At 32.6% G+C, this 24,359-nt stretch overlaps 2 protein-coding genes across 2 annotated transcripts; both read left to right on the top strand.

Moving 5' to 3' along the window:
* The first annotated feature begins 12,073 nt into the window (after window positions 1-12,073).
* On the top strand, window positions 12,074-14,237 carry LOC128161614 (short-chain collagen C4-like). The gene is made up of 3 exons (XM_052824927.1): window positions 12,074-12,331; window positions 13,512-13,580; window positions 13,767-14,237. The coding sequence occupies exons 1-3, from the start codon at window positions 12,115-12,117 to the stop codon at window positions 14,234-14,236; spliced, it is 756 nt and encodes a 251-aa protein (XP_052680887.1). The 5' UTR covers window positions 12,074-12,114; the 3' UTR covers window position 14,237.
* A 9,090-nt stretch (window positions 14,238-23,327) lies between these two features.
* On the top strand, window positions 23,328-24,146 carry LOC128158346 (transport and Golgi organization protein 2 homolog). Its single transcript, XM_052821136.1, has one exon. It carries the CDS (start codon window positions 23,328-23,330, stop codon window positions 24,144-24,146), a length of 819 nt encoding a protein of 272 aa, XP_052677096.1.
* Window positions 24,147-24,359: the final 213 nt, after the last annotated feature.

The following is a 24,359-nucleotide window of genomic DNA, read 5'->3' on the forward strand; positions in this document are numbered from 1 at the left end:
ATTATTATACTCGACAGTTTTTTGTCAGCGATTTTAAGAAAACTAGAAGACACGACGATACAATTATGCATGGATCTTATAGCAAATCTTTCAATCTATGGAATGTAAGGTTTTTGATTTCCGGTTTCGGTACTTCCGGTTTTTACAAGGAAAATTGTAAAAAATATATTAAACAAAATATTTTGTTTATTTTTTGAGTTAGAGCAATCAAATTTTAGAATTAAATGCATCATGGCTAGATGTACAAATTTGTAAGCGTAGACATTTTTCTATATCTTACCGTTTTTTAGATATAAGGCTTCAAACTTTAGAAAAGGGGGGGTGAACAAAATAAAAAAATTCAAATGAAATTAAAAATAATATTTGACGCCTTGACATTATTAAGATTAAAGTAATTAAGATATATTTTAAGTTCCAGTAAAAAATATTGACTACTTCCGGTTTTATAAGTCGATAAAAATCGTCTATGGGAATTTCAGTGTTAAACTAAAATCACGCGTCATTCGTTTTCTCAAAAAGTGTGTAAGTAAAAATTACAATATTTCTTTTGTGTAATGACACTACCAATGCGCAGACTGGAAAAGTTTTTGGGTAGACAATTCGAAAAAATAAGGGTTCTGCAGGGGCCAACGTTAAAAACAGCCCTTTAGTTGTAACTTTTATACCTTTCATCCGATATTAAAAATCTTTTCAGTTTATTGTTTAGAATAAAGAGTACAATCTTAAAATTATGGTCCGAGGGGCCACTTTTTGACTCCTTATAGGGGTTTGGAAGGCCCAAAGATCATCACTTGTTTTAATTTCAAAATGTTTTTAGTAAGAGTTATCTCGCTTTGCTGTAAGAATGTAGAGCACAAATACTATAAGCATACTAAGTTTTGTGTCCGAGGAAGGAATACTTACTTCAATATGATTTTTCGAAAATATTTCTCTGAAAATTAGAAGTGAAGCTACCTGTAAAGTTCTGGAGTAATGTTTCTTTTCACATTGCACTAATCATAACTTACTATCTAAGCAACTGGGGATACCAAAGCGTTTAGAAACTTGGAAATAAATCAGAGATTAATTTCTTTTTGAACATTTAATTAAAAAGGGATAATGGGGCTGTCGAAAAGCCCTTACTTTTTGTTGAAGACAAAAAAAAGTTCTAGTTATTATTATTTTTCTCGACAGTTTTTTGTCAACGATTTCTATAAAACTGGAAGGTATAGAGATACAATTATGCAACGGTCTTACAGCAAATATATCAGTCTATGGAAAGTAAGGTTTTTGAATTCCGGTTCCGGTACTTCCGGTTTATATAAGGAAAATTGTAAAAATTGAACGAAACGCAATATTTTGTTTAGTTTTTGAATTAGAATGTTCAGCTTTTGGAATTAGATACATCTTGTCTTGTTGTACAAAATTGTAAGCGTAGACAACTTTCTATATCTTACCGTTTTTGAGATATTAAATCCTAAACTTTAGAAAAGGGGGGATGAAAAACAAAAAAATTCAAATGACCTTTAAAAAATTAAATTATACCTTACCATTGTTAAGATAGACGTAATAAACGTACATTTCGAGTTTCATTAACATATATTGACTACTTCCGATTTTATAGGTCGATGAAAATCACCTATTGGAGTTTCAATGTTAAACAAAATTCACGCGTCCTTCGTTTTCTCAAAAAGTTTTCAAGTTAACTTTACAATATTTCAGATGTATAATGGTACACACAATGCGCAGACCGGAAAAGTTTTTGGGTAGACAATTTGAAAAAATTAGGGATCTGCAGGGGCCAACACACAAAACAGCACTTTAGCTGTCACTTTTTTATTTCTCTTCCGATTTTAAAAATCTTTTCAGTTTATTGTTCAAAATGAAGAGTTTGATCTTAAAATTATGGTCCGAGGGGCCACTTTTTGAGTCCTAATAGGGGTTAGGAAGGCCCAAAGATCATCATTTGTTTAAATTTCAAAATGTTTTTTAGTAAGAGTTATCTCGCTTTGCTATAAGAATGAAGAGAATAAATACTATAGGCATACCAAGTTTTGTGTCCGTGGAATGCATACTTCCTTCGATATTTTTTTTTGAAAATATTCCTCTGGAAATTAGAAGTGTGGCTACCTGTAAAGTTCTGGAGTTATCTTTCTTTTCACATTGCACTACTCATATGTTGCTATCTAAGCAACTGGGGATACCAAGGCGTTTAGAACACTTGCAAATAAATTAGAGAATATTTTTTTAAACATTTAATTAAAAGGGGATAATGGGGCTGTCGAAAAGCCCTTACTTTTTGTTGAAGACAAAAAAAAGTTCTAGTTTTATTATTATTATTTTTCTCGACAGTTTTTTGTCAACGATTTCTATAAAACTGGAAGGTATATAAATACAATTATGCAACGGTCTTACAGCAAATATATCAATCTATGGAAAGTAAGGTTTTTGAATTCCGGTTCCGGTACTTCCGGTTTATATAAGGAAAATTGTAAAAATTGAACGAAACGCAATATTTTGTTTAGTTTTTGAATTACAACGTTCACCTTTTGGAATTAGATGCATCTTGTCTTGTTGAACAAAATTGTAAGCGTTGACAACTTTCTATATCTTACCGTTTTTGAGATATTAAATCCTAAACTTTAGAAAAGGGAGGGATGAAAAACAAAAAATTTCAAATGACCTTTAAAAATTTAAATTATACCTTACCATTGTTTAGATAAAAGTAATAAACGTACATTCCGAAAATCACGCGTCGTTCGTTTTCTCAAAAAGTTTTCAAGTTAACATTACAATATTTCAGATGTATAATGGTATACACAATGCACAGACCGGAAAAGTTTTTGGGTAGAGAATTTGAGAAAATTAGGGACCTGCAGGGGCCAACGTACAAAACAGCACTTTAGCTGTAACTTTATTATTTCTCTTCCGATTTTAAAAATCTTTTCAGTTTATTGTTCAAAATGAAGAGTATAATCTTAAAATTATGGTCCGAGGGGCCACTTTTTGAGTCTTTATAGGGGTTAGGAAGGCCCAAAGATCATCATTTGTTTAAATTTCAAAATATTTTTTAGTAAGAGTTATCTCGCTTTGCTATAAGAATGTAGAGAATAAATACTATAGGCATACCAAGTTTTGTGTCCGTGGAATGCATACTTCCTTCGATATGATTTTTTGAAAATATTCCTCTGGAAATTAGAAGTGTAGCTACCTGTAAATTTCTGGAGTTATCTTTCTTTTCACATTGCACTGCTCATAAGTTCCTATCAAAGCAACTGGGGATACCAAGGCGTGTAGAACACTTGGAAATAAATAAAAGAACAATTCTTTTGGAACATTTAATTAAAAAGGGATAATGGGGCTGTCGAAAAGCCCTTACTTTTTGTTGAAGACAAAAAAAAGTTCTAGTTATTATTATTCTTCTCGACAAAGTTTCGTCAGCGATTTTTTGAAAACGGAAAGACATATTAAAACAACCATGCAATAGACTTATAGCATTTTTAAATGACACGCGTATGTAAGGTTTTGGATTCCGGTTCCGGCACTTCCGGTTTTGACAAGAAAAATACTAAAAATTCATTGAAGCACACTATTTTTTTTTATTTTTTGAGTTAGAGCATTCAAGTTTAAGAATTAGATGCATCTTGTCTTGATGTACAAAATCATAATCGTAGTCATTTCTCTATCTCTTACCGTTTTTGAGATATTAGGGCTCAAACTTGAGAAAAGGGGGGATGAAAAAGATTTTTTTTTAACAAACCCCTAGATATTTTATAAGACGCCTACATATTGTTCAGGTTGAACTATTAAACATATATTCCAAGTTTCAATAAAATGTATTGAGTACTTCCGGTTTTATGAGCTTATGAAAAATTGTCTATGGGAGTTTCAATGTTAAATTAAAATCACGCGTCGTTCGTTTTCTCTAAAAGTTTACAAGTTAACTTTTCAATATTTCAGATGTATAATGAAACACACAATGCACAGACCGGAAAAGTTTTTGGGTAGACAATTCGAGGAAATTAGGGATCTGCAGGGGTCAACGTACAAAACAGCCCTTTAGCTGTAACTTTTTAAATTCTTTTTTGATTTTAAACATCTTTTCAGTTTATTGTTAAGAATAAAGAGTACAATCTTAAAATTATGGTCCGAGGGGCCACTTTTTGACTCCTTATAGGGGTTTGGAAGGCCCAAAGATCATCACTTGTTTAAATTTCAAAATGTTTTTTAGTAAGAGTTATCTCGCTTTGCTGTAAGAATGTAGAACAAAAATACTATAGGCATACCAAGTTTTGTGTCCGAGGAAGGAATACTTACTTCAATATGATTTTTTGAAAATATTCCTCTGGAAATTAGAAGTGTAGCTTCTTGAGAAATTCTGGAGTTATCTTTCTTTTCACATTGCACTACTCATAAGTTTTTATCTAAGCAACCGGGGATACCAAGGCGTTTAGAACACATTGGAAATTAATTAGAGAATAATTTTTTTTGAACATTTAATTAAAAAGGGATAATTGGGCTGTCGAAAAGCCCTTACTTTTTGTTGAAGACAAAAAAAGTTCTAGTTATTATTCTTATTCTCGACAAAGTTTCGTCAGCGATTTTTTGAAAACAAAAAGGAATATTTAACCAATTATTCAATAGTCTTATAGCAACTGTTGATGACACGCGTATGTAAGGTTTTGGACTTCCGGTTCTGGCACTTCCGGTTTTGACAAGGGAAATACTAAAATTCCATTGAAGCACAATATCTTTATTTATTTTTTAAGTTAGAGCATTCAAATTTTAGAATTAGATGCATCTTGTAAAGATGTACAAAATCATAAGCGTAGCCATTTCTCTGTCTCTTACCGTTTTCGAGATATTAGGGTTCAAACTTGAGATAAGGGGGGATGAAAAAGAAAAAAAATTCAAAAAACCATAGAAATTTTATAAGAGGCCTAGACATTGTTCAAATAGAAGTATTCAAGATATATTCCAAGTTTCAATAAAATATATTGAGTACGTCCGGTTTTATGAGCCTTTGAAAAATTATCTATGGGAGTTTCAATGTTTAACTAAAATCACGCGTCGTTCGTTTTCTCAAAAAGTTTACAAGTTAACATTACAATATTTCAGATTTATAATGATACACACAATGCGCAGACCGGAAAAGTTTTTGGGTACACAATTCAAAAAAATTAGGGATCTGCAAGGGCCAACGTACAAAACAGCCCTTTAGCGGTAACTTTTTTATTTTTTTTCCGATTTTAAAAACCTTTTCAGTTTATTGTTCAAAATAAAGAGTATAATCTTAAAATTGTGGTCCGGGGGGCCACTTTTTGACTCCTTATAGGGGTAAGGAAGGCCCAAAGATCATCATCTGTTTAAATTTCAAAATGCTTTTTAGTAAGAGTTATCTCGCTTTGCTGTAAGAATGTAGAGAATAAATACTATAGGCATACCAATTTTTGTGTCCGTGGAATGCATACTTCCTTCGATATGATTTTTTGAAAATATTCCTTTGAAAATTAGAAGTGTAGCTACCTGTAAAATTCTGGAGTTATCTCTCTTTTCACATTGCACTACTCGTAAGTTCCTATCTAAGCAACTGGGGATACCAAGGCGTTTAGAACTTTTGGAAATAAATTAGAGGATAAATTTTTTTTGAACATTTAATTAAAAAGGGATAATGGGGCTGTCGAAAAGCCCTTACTTTTTGTTGAAGACCAAAAAAGTTCTAGTTAAGGTCTTCCGTTTCCAACGGAAGACCTTGTACTGATTCTGATGGTTCTTCTTCATTATTATTTTTCTTCTTCTAGACGTTTTTAAATCCTCAATAACTTTTTTTTTGTCATCTGATTTTATTCAAATTTTCACGGTATATTGTAAATTGAATTAGGTTTCTAGAGCACAAAAAAAATTGAAATCGCAATTTCCGGTTTTGAGTTATTCCCCTTTTTCTAAAATTTTAGGGGCGTTAGTTTCCAGACAAAGGCTCCGAAATGGTCCGTAGCAAATAATTTATAGTTAAAAATCTTTATTATTGACACTTTGGATATTGTCCTCTGATTTTTGGATTTTAGTTTCTTCCAATTATTCCACTCGAATTAATCAATCGAAATCTATGTTTTAAAAATAGCAAAATTTTTCTCATGTTTTAGCTTCGTAAGTTTTTAATTTGAAATATTTCCTAAATACATATAGAACAAAAGTTGTGCATAATGTTAAGGACTTTCATTTAACACCAATAAAAAAGGGCTGGCCCCTTAAATTAAGGGCCAGTAGCCCTCAAAAGATTTTGCTTAATAACTCAAAAATGGTTAGGATTTCGATATTACTGTCGCTGAAAAAGTTGTTTGTTGGGATCTCATAAAGGTCGTTACAATGTTATTTTGTAAGTGATTTGTGTAGTATACGTGTAAAAAGCTATACATGTTAACATGTGCCTGCTTTCATTTGGCAAGTTAACGAGAGTCTTCTGCGCGTAAAACTGGCAAATAATTACCACAAAAAATATGATGGTTTATACAGGAGGCTTTAATTCATGAGAAAAAAATTAGAACACATGCTTTTTTATAGAAGTTAAAGTCATTGTCGTTTAGTTCTTATAGTGCACAATCCTTAAAGACGAGAATCGGAAAACAAAACATCCTTTTTCTTTTCTAGTAAAACACAAAATACTTATTGAAAAACAATTATATGCATTACATTTTAGTTATCATACTGCATGCATTTAAAATCCACCTTGAATCAGAGATGTGTATTATTACGTAAGCTATCCCTCGCCCACGGCCGAGAAAATCTGTCACCATGGTCGCGACTAGACTACCTAGCGGTCAGCGGTTATCTAATACACGAGAGTTGCGTCTCTCATATATGAGTTAATTTAGCTGCGAACTGAAGAATTATTTCAGTTTTGATTACACATAAAGGTTTATTCTTCAAGTGGATTAAACGATAGGGTGTCAATTAAGAAATCGTCCAGTTAATTATAATAAAAGCAATGCCATTCTCAATCTAATGCAATATCAGACATATATATCAATTGTGGGTTTTAAGTAAAAAAAGAATTTCTATTTGATAGAATTTTGTCATTAAATTGCAAACTTTTCAAATCTTCCTAGGTTCTTAGCTGTGCGTGTGTATGCGTTAAACCTTAAGCTTTATGTAATCTATCCTTCGCCCGCGGCCGAGGAAATCATCCACGGCTGCACTACCTAGCGGTAAACGGTTATCTAATACACAAGATTCACACCCGCACACTTACATGAATATGAACGTGTTAGAGTTTATATAGTCGTTAATACACTGTACACTGTTTTAAGTTTATGTTATAAAAGTTTGTTTATTTTGTATTTAGTTAGATTAAACATTGGAGAGTAAATTAAAAAGTCGTTCTGAAAATTAATAAAAGCGATATTACTCCAAATCGGAAAAACTCGTTAGACATATTCGAATGGTTGGTTTGTAAGTCTTAAATGTTTTAAAAACTGTACAAATAATGTTTTCAATCAACAACAAGAAACAACAACACAAATATTAAAACCTTTAAATAATGATCATCCCTCGCACATGGCCGAGGAGATCCCGCGCAAGTGACCTCTACATGTACCTTATCACGCGTGCATGTTTGGTATTTTGTACGAACGCAACTATTTTTATTATGTTTTAAACTATTATATATTGGTTTCAGATGAACAGATAAATTTATTTTACTCGTACAGTTGATTTAGCATTGATTTATACGACAGCGTACAAGGTAATTTAATAAATCAAATCAAATTATAATCAAAGTAAACTTTCTCCGAGAGAATAACTGTTGATCCGATAAAGGAGAAAAAACTGACTTAAAGATAGGGATTTTGAATATTATTGCATCGTAGGGAGAAGTAATATTCATTTCTGTAAATAATGTTATCAAATTTTACGGTACATAGCGGTGTCTGTATATCAGGAGTAAAATTTAGATGCTCACTTATGCATAAATTCTCCCGATGATCTTTGATAGCTGATTATTATTTTAAATGTTCAAGTCTACTCGTATTATCAAATAATATCAGCCCTGAATAAATTTTCAGAGATGCCATCAAATTTGGCTATTTACCAAATTTTGACAGCACGAAACAAATTCAAACTTGCACATAGTCTTCAAAAAATTAGAAAGATTTATTTACAGAAGTAACGTGTTTTTTATGCACGTTTTTACGTACATTTCCTTACATGAATCATGAGTACATGTAATATATAACAATCCATGCTACCCTGAAAAATTTAACTCGCCATTAAACTTCTCATTGTTTCAACCCCTGTCACACTGGAGCTGCGTCCTCACAGCGATCCCGCTGCGTAATTGAATAATGTAAAACGCCATGGTAAACGAACAAGAGTCTTCTACAGCGCCGTAACAACTCAACGGCATCTTCGTTCGCCGCGGTGGGATATCCTAGCCTAGAACATTTTAGAACGCCATGCGACGGCGCGCACATTGAACATGCACAAAGTACGCGCCGTGGCTCTGCGTTCCGATAAACACGCCGTAGAAGTGGAGTAAGGTCGCCATGACAGCGCTGTAAAGTCTCCAACAGCGCATGTGCACGCAGTCAGTGCGCAGAGCACGCTGTGGATGCGCGGTAAAAACTCCTAGCACGTCATGAGCGCTCGGCGGATACCCAGCGAGAGGGCAGTCAATCGCCAAGTAGAACTCTGTGGAAACGTATTTGGGAGCTCTGTAAGAACGCGTTTCTGAATTTTCCTTGCGATCCTACGGTGATTCCATGAATTTTACAACGCCGTGAACACGCCCCTGGGAACGCAACTTGTGCGACAGGGCCTTAAAGAGTTTTCAAAACAATTACACAAACTGTGTTCGACAAATAGTTTTCCTAAAACATGTTCTTCCTGTCTTTATACAGGCTTTCAATCACAGCACGTTTTTATAAGAAAAGCAGAAGTGAAATTTTAATCTTTAGTCATTATAATCGTTTGACACCAAATCACATAAATTTTCATCTCGCAGCAACAACGGAAGACCTACTCGTGGCTTTGCCACGAGCTCTGCTCTAGTTATTATTATTTTTCTCGACAGATTTCTGTCAGCGATTTTTTGAAAACTGTAAGATATATTGATACAGTTTTGAAACGGTCTTACAACAAATCCATTAATCTATTGAATGTAAGGTTTTTGATTTCCGGTTCCGGTACTTCCGGTTTTTACAAGGAAAAATGTAAAAATTGATTTAAACGCAATACTTTGTTTAGTTTTTATATTAGAATGTTCAACTTTTAGAATTAGGTGCATCTTGTCTTGTTGTACAAAATTGTCAGCGAAGACAACTTTCTATATCTTACCATTTTTGAGATATAAAGTCCTAAACTTTAGAAAAGGGGGGATGAAAAAGCAAAAAAATTCAAATGACCTTTAAAATATTATTTAACGCCTAGATATTATTAATATAGATGTAATTAACATATATTCCAAGTTTCATTAAAATATATTGAGTACGTCCGGTTTTATAGGTCAATGAAATTGCCTATGGGAGTTTCAATGTTTAACAAAAATCATGCGTGGTTCGTTTTCTCAAAAGGTTTTCAAGTAATTGCTACAATATTTCATCTTTATAATGACACACACAATCCGCAGACCTGAAAAAGTTTTGGGTAGACAACTCGAAAAAATTAGGGATCTGCAGGGGCCAACGTGCAAAACAGCCTTTTAGCTGTAACTTTTTTACCTTTCATCCGATTTTAAAAATCTTTTCAGTTTATTGTTTAGAATAAAGAGTACAATTTTAAAATTATGGTCCAAGGGGCCACTTTTTGAGTCCTAATAGGGGTTTGAAGGACCTAAAGATCAGAACTTGTTCAAATTTCAAAAAGAATTTTAGAAAGAGTTGTCTATCTTTGCTGGAAGAATAAGAAGCATTAATACTGTAGGCATACCAAATTTGGAGTCCGGGGAATGAATACTTACTTCAATATGATTTTTTGAAAATATTTTTCTGGAAATTAGAAATATAGCTACCTGTAAAGTTCTGGAGTTATCTTTCTTTTCACATTGCACTACTCATAAGTTGCTATCTAAGCAACTTGGGATACCAAGGCGTTTAGAACACTTGGAAATAAACTAGAGAATATTTTTTTTAATATTTAATTAAAAGGGGAAGACAAAAAAAAGTTCTAGTTCACACTGAATTTATCTTGTAGTAGAGAGCATTTCCATCTAGTGGTTTAACTAGATGTGCAATGTCATTTTGTCTGTATGGGTTTTAAACGAACTGAGAGTCTGATCATTGTCCGACGAGCTTTGCGATGACATGACAATTGTGCATTTTTGTGGAATATTTGCAAATTATTGAATGAACATCGTTTCAACACTATGATATTTATAGTCAATGAATAAATTAGAGAAAATGTTTTATCCAAAACAAAACCCCAAACAATCAATTAGGAGATATAAATGTCGGTATACAATGTTTATATCCAATCTTCGTAGACTTTTAGCTCACCATAATTTGTTTTCGAACTCTTGGAGGTCATGACAAGCATTTTGAACAGTAAGGCTAATAACTCTAAAAATATTTCAAGATGGGTTTGAAGAGCAACATTTTGAAATGTCTTAAAGAGTGGAAATGTCTTAAAGAGTGGAAACGTTTTCTGTAACCCTTAAACAAAAAAGAAATGACAGCTAATGACCAGATTTTTAAATAACCTTGACTTTTGACCTTAATGTTGTTGTTTTTTTCTTAAATTGGCCAAGGTAGACGCTGCAATCCCAAGTTGTGTTTTTCAAGAACCTAAAACATTCATGGGCTATATATAACTGCTAGAGGGTGTCACGAGATCTTTCAGAGAGAATAAATTAACCTTGAGACATTAATAAACGTGTAATGCCTATCGCTTATGGTTTTAGAGGAGTACAAATGTAGCAATTACAATTATTTCCATTACAAGGGCATAACTGCGTAAGTTCAAGGAGTATTCAGGCAAAGGATCATCTACTGCCATAATTTTTTAGTGCCAATTAGGTCAAGAACAAACTGTTTCAATATCTCTCATGATATAAAAACCTGTCCCGAAAAAAAATAAAGAAGAAAAATAATAAGAAGCAGAGAAAAATGCAGAAGCAATACAAGAGGTCTTTCACCTAAAAGGTGGAAAGACCCATTAGGGTATTTACCTCGATGAAATGAAATTTGTTTTACTGAACAGATATACACACGAAGGAATAATATCCAACGCATAGCAATACTAAATTTAATGTATTTAAAATATTAACAACCTGTCTTCATATCATTTTTCTACACATCGATAAAACCATAGAACATGGATGTTCTTAAAAACAGTAAAATGCTTCCCTTGGTAAAAATCGGAGGTGTTTTCGCAAACCAAAATTTGTTTTGGGGTTGATTGACGATTAGAAAGTTCACAAATATCATTATTTGCACTCCTTTTATTGTTCACGTATGCGTGTGCTATTTTAAAGAAATATTCATCAATCTTTGTCTTGTAGAAGTCAGTTCGTCATACAAAGATGTGTGTTCTGTTCCTTTATGTAAATGACATCCATGCAATGTGTATCGTTACGATCCTCTGAAATTGTCGTTTAAATATATTCCACATGTATCTCAAACGATTGTGTAGTGCGCGGCCAGTGCATTAGGTTCCGTTCGTCCTCGAAAGCAAGATTTTTGTCCTGACTAGATGAATTGTGAATTATTAATGAATGATACATTTTTGTTCATAACAAGCTAGCAAAATTGGTTGGAGAAAAAAATTGCAAAAATAAAGTTTTCAAATTGTGTACCGAATTTTCAGACAGTATTTTGTTATTTTTCGACCACTATTTGTTAAACATAAATTGTATTTATCCTCTCCTTTTCTAGTGTATAAGCTTAATGGATGTTGATTAAAACATTGAATACAGGGTTTGTAACAAATTTATGTCAGATACGAAATATTTGAATTAAAAGAAACGTTATCCTCATAAGTTTGATGTAAAATATAGTCGAATGATTGCAGTGATCCTTGCAAAGCAAATGTGTGCAATAACTTCCTTATCGACATGTACTTCAACTTCACATTAGGACGAATGAAATCTTTAAGATAAGTCGACAATTCTAGATGTAATTCCCGAGTCTTATCGCAGAGTTCACAATGTTGTCGAGTAGTTTTGTGGCATATTTTTTACTTTTGTCGGTCTGGTCCTCTCTCGGTCTGGACAGAACTGATCGGCTCCTTATAAGTAGTGACCCTCAGGCTCTCCAAGTGCAAATCAATAATTTGATCCAAGAGTTGGGTAAAACCAATCAGGAAGTCAGCTACCTTAAGTCTCAGCTTTCATCACAGCACCATCAGATATCGTCTTGTGCAGGTATGTCTTCCTCCATCAAATCTCTGATAATTTTAAAAGACCTAATAGTCGAAATTTGTATCCATTGCAAATTGGTATTTTGAAATAAAATTTTATGAAAATGTTCTCTTATATTTTCTATTTATGCAGATATTCGACTCCTATAGAAATTTATCAAAATCTAACCGGTTTTATTCAGTATTTATTGATTTAATTTGACGTATTTCTTCAAATCTTAAAAAAAGCTTTTGACAGCATTATTTAACCGTTTTCATGTCATTAAGTATAACCATGTGAATTCAACAGTGCAACGTTCTGATCAACCATTACGATAATTTACGCTAAATTTAGCAATACTCGCTACCTAAATCCTTCACCCCCACCAAAAGTTTTATAAGTGTGATAATGATACATACTTTTTATGCATGGAACTAGTTTTTCAATCAGATACCAAAAACATATTGTTTTGCTCTTTTATGATATAGATATCTAATTAAGTACATTGGTATATGGAAGACCTAACAATGTAGAAATGAATTTCAGGTCAAAAATCAAAAGTCACGTTTCATACATGTACTTCAGTCTGCATATAGATGAAATACCTGCTAGATACCTTTTATAAAGCTGACCTTTACATATATTGCATACTAGTATTTTGTATATATCTTTCAAAAATAAAAACTTGATTAAGGGGATATGCGGCCATCTATAACATTTGAGGATAAGAATGTAAACATTTCTTGAACTAGCTTGTTTCTGCCCAAAACTGGCCAAATGTGTTGCCAAAATATATAAAAGCAATAAATAGCAAGTCCTACGTGTCATTATGTTTGTAAACTATGCATACAAGAACAAGACAATGCCTTTTTAATCACCCAGAACAGCTGTCGAACTGCGAAGGTTCAGACCATTTGGAAGATTTAAACATCTGAAAAAATATGAAGGAGGTTCACTGGTGTCCTATCTACAACCATATGTTGAGAAAAAGTTTGAATTTTGCTAATTTAAGTGGTAATTTTGTCTTAAACTAAGGTATCATTTCAAGAATTGATCACATTCTCATACTCAAATGTAAAGATGGCCACATATCCCCCTTTATATATCTGTTGCACCTAAATATTCTAATTATTTTTATTTGTTAGGATATATATCAATCTGTAAATGCATTCTATACAATAATAATGTTTATATTTTTTCTTAGGTTCAACCTTTACTGTTTGGGGGAAACAGTCTTGTCCAAAAATAAATGGAACAGAGCTAGTTTATAATGGTAATATTTGATAAATTTGTTCCTATTGTTGACATGTTACTTTGACAACACGAAATAAAATACCAAACATGTTTAATAATTGAGCATTTTTCCCCATAATATGAATTTTTGACAAATTTTCATCAGCAATCAAAACGCCAGTGTGTTCGATTTTTCTTGTACCAGTAACACTTTTTCATCTTAAAGGATTCACAAGTGGAAGCCAGTATAATGAAAAAGGAAATGGAGTAAACACCCTTTGTCTGCCTCATGATCCAGAAAACTTATTGACCACAATATCGGTGTCAACCGGAAATGATTACGCGCATCTTTATGGAGCCGAGTACCAGTTAAATATAGGTCGTGTACGCATAGACGATAACGTTCCTTGTGCCGTCTGCCGAACCACGATGGCGTCATCAACCATCATGATTCCTGGTAAACGCTCATGTCCGATTCATTGGCAGAAACAGTATTCAGGAATCTTGACCGCAAATTGGTATGATTATCAAGAAAGTGAATACTTATGCATTGACAATGATCCGGATTACGTCGAAGGATCCAGAAGAAATGAGAATGGAAGACTGTTTTACCCGGTGAAAACTGTGTGTGGATCGTTACCGTGTCCCCCTTATGAAAACGGAAACCTTCTATCATGTGTTGTTTGTTCCAAATAAATTATAAACCGATTGCAAAAATTGTGTTCGTCTGATTTTGTAATATTTGACGGACCTTTTACGTTACGTTAATATACATGTAGGAAGCTTTTTTCCTTCATTTAAAGTGAAAGTGCTCTATTGTGACTGTAGGATTCATGTCAACCCTTGTTCCCTGAACTTTTTTAAAGGGTTGAGAAGAGAAACATGTTCAACGTTTGTTTGTGATGCATCATTTTAAAATATCCAAATATCATAAACATTAACAAAAACTGAAATATATACAAACAATTCTTTACTCCATAAAACTATACATTTTGACGAATGAAAAATTAATGAAATTAATAAATCGAATTTAAAAAAGCATAGAGTATATATGTAATAAGCTCCAAATCTCAGAAATAATTTGTATTCTCGTAAGGACATCAGAGTACTGGAGTACTGACGGGAGTTAATTTCTTTTTAATATTGCTCATTTTAAAATCAAAGATATGTCACAGGCGGTGAAAAGTCAATTCTGAACCGGGATTCGAACCCAGGGCCTTTGTCGTACCGTGCCAGCGCTCTGACCACTGAGCTATTGAGACCCGATATATTGACTAACAGTCACACGCCTGTGAACCTGGTGACATACTCCACCTCTTAGTTGATATTCGTCCTCGAATTTACGAGTAGAATTCTACGAGTTAAGAAAATGTTGTGCTCCTAGGGAGCGACGGTAGGATTTGTACGTTGGGAGCCCAATGTCACAGGTGGTGAAAAGTCAAGTCTCAACCGGGACTCTAACCCAGCGCTCTAAACATTGAACTATTGAGACCCGATATTTTAACTGACAGTGACACACCTGTGAACCCGGTGACGTGTAATTTTGCATGGCAAGTAGTTTCTTATAGCTATATGTATATTTGAATGATTATGCACATTTTTTCTAATATGAACTACAAACTAAACAATACATTATATATCAGTATTCGAAACATTTATGAAAAATTGTATCCAAGCAATCTTGGACTTTGGTGAAGGAATACATACATGTACGTCTTCCAAAAATATCAAAATTGTTTGTACCATTCAAAATCTAACAATTTTTAAGGTATTTATAAATAAGTTTCCTTGAAAAACAATTTTACTGATTACATTACATCGAAACTATCGCCTTTTTAGAGTACTTAAAAGTACTAAGTCTTGTTAGCGGTGATGTGGGTGTCTAGATCCAAACACTGTTTCACTTCCGTTTTGCCAGAGTAACTGCGTAGGACAGTTGATTAAAATCAACTCCCAAAAACGAAACTTTTTGTAGCTCGAGATAAAGTATGAATCTTCAAAAGTAGCATTGTAACGTTAACGTTTAAAAAAATACTAAAGAATTGTTAAAATAGTTTGAAAATCATGGTAGTTTAAGTTGAAAAAAAATCTTAAATGGCGAAAGAATTCAAGCTAATTGAATTGTTGTTTAATATTTCTATATATACAATGTATAAATGTTTGACAATTAGTAATTTTGTCAGATTCGAAGTACAATTAGAGGGTTTTGGAGGTGGTGACAAACCGTTTTGATGTATACACTTACTTCTTTTTTATATCCTGGTTCATGAGTCTGATAAATGTTATACATCAAAAAAGATTTAAACATTTACATATATGATTCATCTTTTTCTACTTTCCTAAGTAACGAGATTAGAGAATATTGTTTTAGAATAAGGATATCCAAAAAAACCCACAATAATGCTAGATTATTAATGATATTGTAATTGGTAACAAAACTTAGCAAAACTTTAAAACTTATCTGGGCAGCAGAAGGTATATGTTTAAAAATAGACTTAAAAGCTCTTGGAATTGTACATACATGAATTTCATCTTGGCTATTCTATATGTTGTTTATATCATATATCTAAAATCAAAGACTTTTATTCGAATTCCAAATAAGTAATATAATTTATCATGAAGAAGCTATCGGATTTTTTTTTTGGATTTACAAAACTCGTTCGTTTTTATTATTTTTTATATGTGTTAAGAACTGTAAGAGTTGTCGGACATTGTTTACAAACCATTGTCGTTTGAAATACAGTAGAAGAGAGTCTTTCGTCTGAAAGAAGCACTATCTTCTAGAATTCAAAATAATCGAGAGAGAAACTTTCATCCTTCACAACGTCGTAATGAGTCAAATTCCTTCACTGGGATTTCGTAAGTTTCCTGTCAGATTCCATTCATAATAATCCATACTGTTATAGCATGCTGTTTGAGAACGTTCATAAGCGCGTCCATATTACTTTAATCACTTAATTTTTACAGTCTAATCTCTGGTTTTCTAAGATTAAGTCTCGTTCCATCCTTCTCTATATCCTCCATAATTTAAATGTTGAGTGATATTAAATAAAGCGTGCTATTGTTCTATAAACACAATCGTTGTGTTGGTTACCTTCCCTTACTTAGATACAAATCACTCTTTGGCGCTATTTTTGAAATATTATTTTTCAATTTTTAGCAATTAATGAAAATATTAAGACGTGTAAGGTGATGCTTTGTATTATTTGTTTGTTATCCCATCGTTATTTCACAAACTAGTTTCAATTTAAAGTGAAGATATTTGGGATTAGCTATTTTAAATTTGAGGGCAATACACCCCCTTGACGACGGGCTGAGACAGAGAAATATCAGCCCCGAGGGCGATACAGCCCTAGGTTTTGGTTGCTGTCTCACCTAGTCCAAAACACGTGTATCAGGGCTGATACACTACTAGGTATATGATATAATTATAACAATAACGGGTATATTTTGATCCTAACAATTATTTGTTTGTGATAAAATAGCTATCAACCGCAATTTTCCACAAGGAGAAGGAATGTAGACAACCCGACATGGAAAAATAACATCGAAAGTAATATTTTAAACAAAAATAATTTTACGCGTCGAAAAGTTACCTTTTTTAAGTTGTTTATACATATATCTGGTAAATATTTTGAGTAAAAAAAGATGAAAAGTCGGAAGAACCCTTGTGTCTCTAGGTTGACAATATGATACAAAAACTGAAGGTATTACAGAGCGATACCAACCGAGAAATCAGCTATCTGAAGTTTAGGCTTGCAACACAACGCCAGGAGATATCAAATGTAGAGGTCTTAAAACTTAAGAAGGCCTAAGGAGGTATTTGTTGATTATTGTTACAATAAAAAAACCCAGCTAAATCTTTCATATTTTCGTCAAGCCATCGATTAAGTTTTAAATATTACTCGTATTTCAATGAAACACGTTCTCAGACTATGAATTCAAATATATCATTTTGAAATTCTAAAAATTGAAAAGCTGACAATATAATTTACTGTACACGTTCCGCTCCATTAATTTGATGTCTAGCTAGTACTGGATAGAGTAGATTAATCATATTAAACAATGATATTATACATTTCATTCCTTATTACATGTACTAGCATGTCTTTATAAAGCAAAAATTCTTCTTTATCATTCAAAATAGATTCAGTGCTCTAATTCTCATTGTTTGATCTGTTTTCTACGGTTCCACTTCCAGGATTTGGGGGGAAAGTCCAGTCCGACAGTCGGTGAAATTCTCGCACTGATTTGTCTTCTCACAAAACAGGTCTGGATATTGACACTCCACCATGTGCTGTTCCAGATGGGCAGGGACAGAAATGTACGTCAGGGAGCAGTAGTAAGCCAGGATTGGGAATAAGTAGGGTAGAGTAGAAAATTAACTATCGGAAGCCTTACATAACATTGCAACTAACAATCATAGTATGAGAAGTGGATTGCCATGTCGATAGGAACCTTGTTTAATAATAAGATGCACTCTAATTTTTTCTTAGAAGATTTCTAATACAAGATGTAATCATATTTTTTTTTATGTGATAAGAAGAATTTTACGTTGATGTTTTATTTATTCTATCCTCACGCTCCAGAAAACTTATTGGGTCATTGATGTTTTATTTCTTCTATCCTGACGCTCCAGAAAACTTATAGGGTCGTGGCCAATTTTAGGCAATATAACTCTCATTAGGCAGAAAAGCTCTGTAAAATAAAATACTAGAAAGGGAAAAGATTAAAATTGAAATTTAAAATATGGAACTTTGCTCCAATTAATGATTGTTTGTAGCGAAACAAATCATTTTTGAAAAACAAATCCATGGTAAATCTGATGGGCAACTGGGGATTATATATCAAGACTAGGGTAGGCTCTGGAAAACTACTTCACTATCGCTTTTCAAATTCAAAAAAGTTTATCATTTTCACCTTCACGTTTTACTTTACCTGATTGTGATGCCAAGGACATCAGCGTTTTTGTTGTAGAAATTGTAGACTTGGTTGATTTAGTGAGGACTGGTACCACGGATACCATATAAGCAACAACAATAGAACACTTACATCCAATGCTGGTAATTCTCCCTTTATATTTGTACAATGACAAGTGTTTCTGAATTTGCTAATATTTTCATTCGATATCGTAATAATGATTATTAGATCTTTTATTTTTCGTACCGTTTATAGATTTTTCTGTTTGTATCAAAATATTAGAACAACTATGTGTCCATGATATGATGCTACATGAAATAAACAATTATATGTCTTTTTTGTTTTTTGTTTTGTTTTGTTTGTTTGTTTGTTTGTTTGGTTGGTTTGTTTTTTTGGGTTTTTTTTGTTTGGATAAGTTTTCCGTTATCTCACAAATGATATAATTTTATTCCTATATATCTTAAATGCTTCTGTCTTTCTTAGAGTTTTGTCATGAGGAACTATCGTACCATTGCACAAATGGTGGATACTAATAAGTATTGAGGAATTACCCTAATGAGTAATCTGGCTAAGATCTATATTCTTTCTTAAATAAAAGGCTGTTAGACTGTCCTATAATAGTTCCTATTGACATGGCGATCCACTTCTCATACTATGATCGTAAGCTGCAATGTTATCTCTAAGGCTTTAGATAGTTAATTTTCATGCGGAAAATTTTCTTCCTACGTATTTTGTACATCAATAATACTTCTTTGTAAAGATACAAAACAAATTCTTTTTCCCTGAAGAACGTTGTTTACTCAGAGTTTGAGTTATCAAATTCGTATTTTTATAAAGTTCAATGCAATGACTAAAAATTGGTCTAAAAACTAAAATTACTTACGAAATAAATTATTATTGACATATCATTCGTTATTTTTCATATATTATGGAATTAGGCTAAAAAAAAAATTTGGACTTTTAGCAAAACAGAAGAAATTCGGACTAATTTTCAGATTTTGTTTTTCACTGAATTATATTTGGTAGTACTGTAATATTCAAAGGTAATTACTGGTATTGTCTGTGCAGATCTGGGGCGGAGTTGGTTGGATGTTGTGCGCATGTTGTCTCTGCGTTTTGATAAATTGGTTAAAAAAAAAAAAGAAGACTGGAATCACCCTTAACAAACAAAATAATTCCTTAAAATATAATTGATTGTGGTGAATCAACAGATTAAATTTTTTCAATGGAACGAAAGAAAGTCCCAAAATAAATAAATATAATGTACGTGTTCTTTTCCTATTGGTTACTCCTGTATTTAAGAGGGGTAGATTTTTTTCTTGCAAGGGAAAAATAAAATGTATACATTTGCTAACTTGTGAGGTAAAAATTCAATCTTTATACAGCCACATACTTACTATTATTTTCACCCTTTTTGTATATTTTTTTCCTTTTCTTCAGCGTTTGCATTATCAAATTAATAAATCATTTGCTATTTTCTCAATTCTTTAGATATTTCGTTTTTAGGAGTGTCAAAAAGGTCATTAATAATTAAACCCCTCCCCACAAAAACACAAACAAGTACATAACAAACCATAAATGAAATGAATGAAATATAGGTAATTTAAAACTATAGAGTTCACCAGGACGATTCATCAGAACAAGAACTTTTACTATATTGTGAAAGATACGTACAAGAGGATATATGTGAGTCGATCCTCACTAGTGATACACCCGCTCTAATGTGTTTATACAAAATAAGCAAAGTTTACATTTACATATAACTGGGAGATGACATCAATTTTTTGGAAAAACGAAAAATTGAATCCCACTTTTGGGTATGCCTTAACAAAGTGTATGTTAAGATTTTTAAGCATCTGCGATGAAGAGTTGCTGAGAATGACTGTGATGAAAATTTAGATTTAAAATAAACAAAGTCGTAATTAAACAAGAGCTTGATGTCCGATTTGTACAAAAATGAAATGAACCTACCATATGGCATACCTAAACAAAGATTGTGTTAAACATTTAAGCATCTGGGATAAAAAGTTGCTGAGAAATCTTTGATGAAATTTGTGTTACAGACACCACACACAAGGGTTAAAAAGTATATTCCATTTTCTTTGGAGCATGGGTATAATTAGTTCTTACTTTAACCAGTAAACCAGAGGAAAAATCATTCTTTAATTAAGTTGTATTTACTTACCTTGAAAATGGTGTTAAGGTCATTAAGATGAGGGTCACTACATATTTTAGATGCTATGCTTCAATTAAGAAGTTGCAAACATGCAATATTTGTCCCTCTTTCTGGGTCTTTAGCAGTGCTTAACTGAGAAGCATCTCTCAGCATTTATATGATCTTACCGTCTATTTTTCGCCCTTCTACACTTGCAAACACTTTGCCCCGTCTTGAATTCGCCCGGGAAAAAATATGTTTTAAGAAAAATAAAATGAGACACAGAAATTCGCTCGGTTTTAAATTTGCCCGCTGACAATGAAGGCGAAAGGGGCGAAAATAAAACGGGGGCGAATATTTTCCTGCATACAGTATAATTTTTGTTATAATTTTTATATCTTTGATATTGCGCGCAATTCTTTTCTGTACAATAATTTTGAAAGAGATTGAAGACATTTTCTTAAGTGAACAATATTTGGCCTTGTTGAGAGCAGAAAAGAGCCAATTAATGTCTGATTCCTGAAGCATCAACTCGTGTCAGTACTTTAAGTACTTTAATTGTTATAACACGAGGATTTTTTGAATTTTCGATGCATGTTATTTCCGATGAAAAATAAGCAAACTTGGGTATCATTTTTTAAGCATGCATTTAGACAAATGCCAATACCAAATTGAATTTTATTAGACATAAAAGCATTTATAATTCTTATCTCAGCGAGCTTTAATGCTTCCGAAGTTGTCAATGGCCATAGAATTATTTATGTTTAAATTTTCTTAATATAAATTAAAATATGCGGATAATAAAGAAAAATATAACTTTCTGTTCGAGGACTCTCAGTACTTTGATGATTTTTCCTTAAAAGCTTCTATGGTTGGCTGGTAGCTTCAGCCTGTTTTTTGTAAGTTTTATTATCAACGAATTGCATTTCTGATCGTTAGGTTTCCCTGGCTGATGAAGTTTTGGCGATAAATAACTTCACGAGATGCAAAAAGAGTCTTGTCCATTCTGCTTGATTCCTTTATATACATATCGTTTAAAGCACCGATTAGGTCCACCAACTTTATTCATTGTTATTCACTGGAAGGAGAGGGCACTAACCAGAACAAATTTCACGGTTAAAGGTTGTAAAGAAAAGCAACCAAAGCTGTTTGAAAATTTGAAGTCTTATCCTATAGCCCAAGGCTAAAAAATTGAAAAGAAATTATAAAAGTTCTATAAAAGATCATACATACAGACGTCGCGAAACGGTGTTGGTGTCAAAATATCCTTTCAGAGTGTGCACCCAGAATTAGATTATTTAAAAAAAAAAACAAGACATTGGGACATATGCAATTTTATATACCAGTCTGTTCAAATGTTTGTGGGCTTCAATAAAACATGTAATAAAATGTAATCTTTTTTATATTTGATAAATCGGTGTTACAAACTTAAAATTTTACGAGAAATGGTATGTAGATAGGTAACACTTTTAAAGAACATATCTCAAATAAACAACAATATCTCGATGAACTTTCACTTTGGCGGACTTATGCCTTTGACGATGACACAGATATACCGGTATACATGTACGTCATAAGTGTTATCTTACAAAATATGTGTTTTCTTTTAATCTTTTCAAAACATTTGAATCTTCTTCAAATAAAAAAGTAATATTTCGAATAAGTCATAATGCACTTAAGCCTTGTCCATAAAATTCTTATCATTTATGGTACATCTATACAGTCAGTGTATGAAATAGCTAGGCGACCGTTCGACCTGCCGATACATTGATGTATAGATGCACCACGTACTGAATCAAAGATTTTGAATTTTACTAAAAATACCGCTATATATAGTTCGAATAATAATCGAAATTATGTTGACTAAAATTTGTCTCAAAAACGATTAACTGAGACCTGGACAAGCTTAAAACTCTCACGTAGATTGCCATTTCAGACGACAATCGTGATTGAGTGCTTCTTGCTTTGTGTAAAGTTACCCATTTGTATTATTAGGTTGTCAGCCATGAAACGAAAGGCGGATAATATTGAAACAAATTTTTTAAAAAGTACACAATAATCTATATTGAAAGAAGAAGAAAAATTGTTTTTCCTGAAATCTACGGGTTGATGGAATTATGAATCTATGATGTTATTTGTTGCGAGATCAAAATGGTTTCTTTTTTAAATGTATAAGCTGATACCACAAAAATTGTAAAGCTTGTCACACAACATGAATGAATAAAATTTATGTATCTGTAAGAAGAATATTTTTAACAATATTCGCAATTCATTGTCTTATTAAATGTAATTTCTATTTTAATTTTGCCTGTATTCATTTATTCCGTAAACACTATTAATGATTCATGAAATTTTGAGAAAAAGTAACATTTGTGCAGAATTTAAGTGAATCATCCATACATTTCTTTAGTCAACTATCTTACAATGTTATTATTCAGATGGCATATTACCTTAATTGGATTTCAACCATATTGCTAGCATTGCTATAGATTATTAAAAGTCCTACATGTACCATAATGTACATATACCTTGGAATTTGATTTGGGGATTCATCAACGATTAGAAGTTGTGTACAAACATCATTATATACATACACCTGCTAATCCGGACGTATTCGTGTGCATCCTGTGTGAATTCAAGAAATTTATTTTACCTTTTTAAAGGTAATACTCATAAGTGATAGACTTGTAGAAGTTAGTTCGATACCTAAAGATGTGTGTTCTGTTTCTTTATGTAAATGACATACCAGAGCCAAACAAATACAGGATAATTCTCGTAATGAACAGGGATAAAAGTTGGGATCGTCCAACGAAACCTTTGGATTACTGGAAATGCAAAAATAGAAGTTTCGCCGGAGGCCAGGATGTGCTATTCGACGGCAATGGACAAACATGGTTGGGAATGTCAAAAGAAGGGAAAATTGCAGTGTTGCTTAATGTTATAGAGGCCAAGTATGGTACATTTCGTTACCAAAGAAGGGGTTTCCTGGTCAGTGATTTCCTTTATTCCAACATGGATGGACATTCGTATTTAGAACAATGCATTAAACCTAAAAGCGATAATTACAAAGGGTTTCATCTTTTACTGCTCGACTGCAGCTCCTCCAAGACAGATGTAAATTATTTCAACAACAGATTCACTAACAATAGGAGTGAGGATATTCGTGACGATAAGGGATTTATTTGTCTTGGAAATTCTCGGTCAGAGGAGGCGCCATGGATAAAAGTTGCAAAAGGAAAGGAGAAATTCAAAGACATCGTTAAAAACTTTAACAATAAGGATAGCAAATCAAAACTTGAGAGCGCACTGCTGAAGTTATTGAAAGACAATACAGTGTATTTGAATGATCCTGTTTTGGAAATGCAAACAAAAAATGAAAAACCTTTTGAAGGAACATCTGATAAAGCTAAACCGATCGAACAGTTATGCTCCTTGTTTGTATATATGCCAGAGTTACGGCGGGGAACACGGACACACTCCATTATCACTGTTGATTTTGAGGGAAACTGCGAATTTCTAGAGTTTACGTAGAAACACCTGTCGATGAGCTCAACTTACAATGGAATAAAACCTTACTGCGATTTAAGATCGAATGAATATTATAAAATAGTCAATATCGTGATTGAACAGAACATAATTTATAATCGAGAAAAAATTGATACGGAAATATTTCACAATGAAAATAAGTACTATATGAATATTTTTTTACAGTTACTTTTTATACTAGATTGTTATCTATTATAA

The sequence above is a fragment of the Crassostrea angulata genome, chromosome 8 (genome assembly GCF_025612915.1).
Source record: "Crassostrea angulata isolate pt1a10 chromosome 8, ASM2561291v2, whole genome shotgun sequence".
Classification (NCBI taxonomy): Eukaryota; Metazoa; Mollusca; class Bivalvia; order Ostreida; family Ostreidae; genus Magallana; species Magallana angulata.

Excerpts from the sequence above, each read along its gene's own strand:
- LOC128158346 (XM_052821136.1), top strand. The coding sequence starts at position 23,328 with ATGTGTGTTCTGTTTCTTTATGTAAATGACATACCAGAGCCAAACAAA.
- LOC128161614 (XM_052824927.1), top strand. The coding sequence starts at position 12,115 with ATGTTGTCGAGTAGTTTTGTGGCATATTTTTTACTTTTGTCGGTCTGG. Across the intron at positions 12,332-13,511 it reads TCAGATATCGTCTTGTGCAG|GTTCAACCTTTACTGTTTGG; the intron begins GTATGTCTTCCT and ends ATTTTTTCTTAG. Across the intron at positions 13,581-13,766 it reads AACAGAGCTAGTTTATAATG|GATTCACAAGTGGAAGCCAG; the intron begins GTAATATTTGAT and ends TTCATCTTAAAG.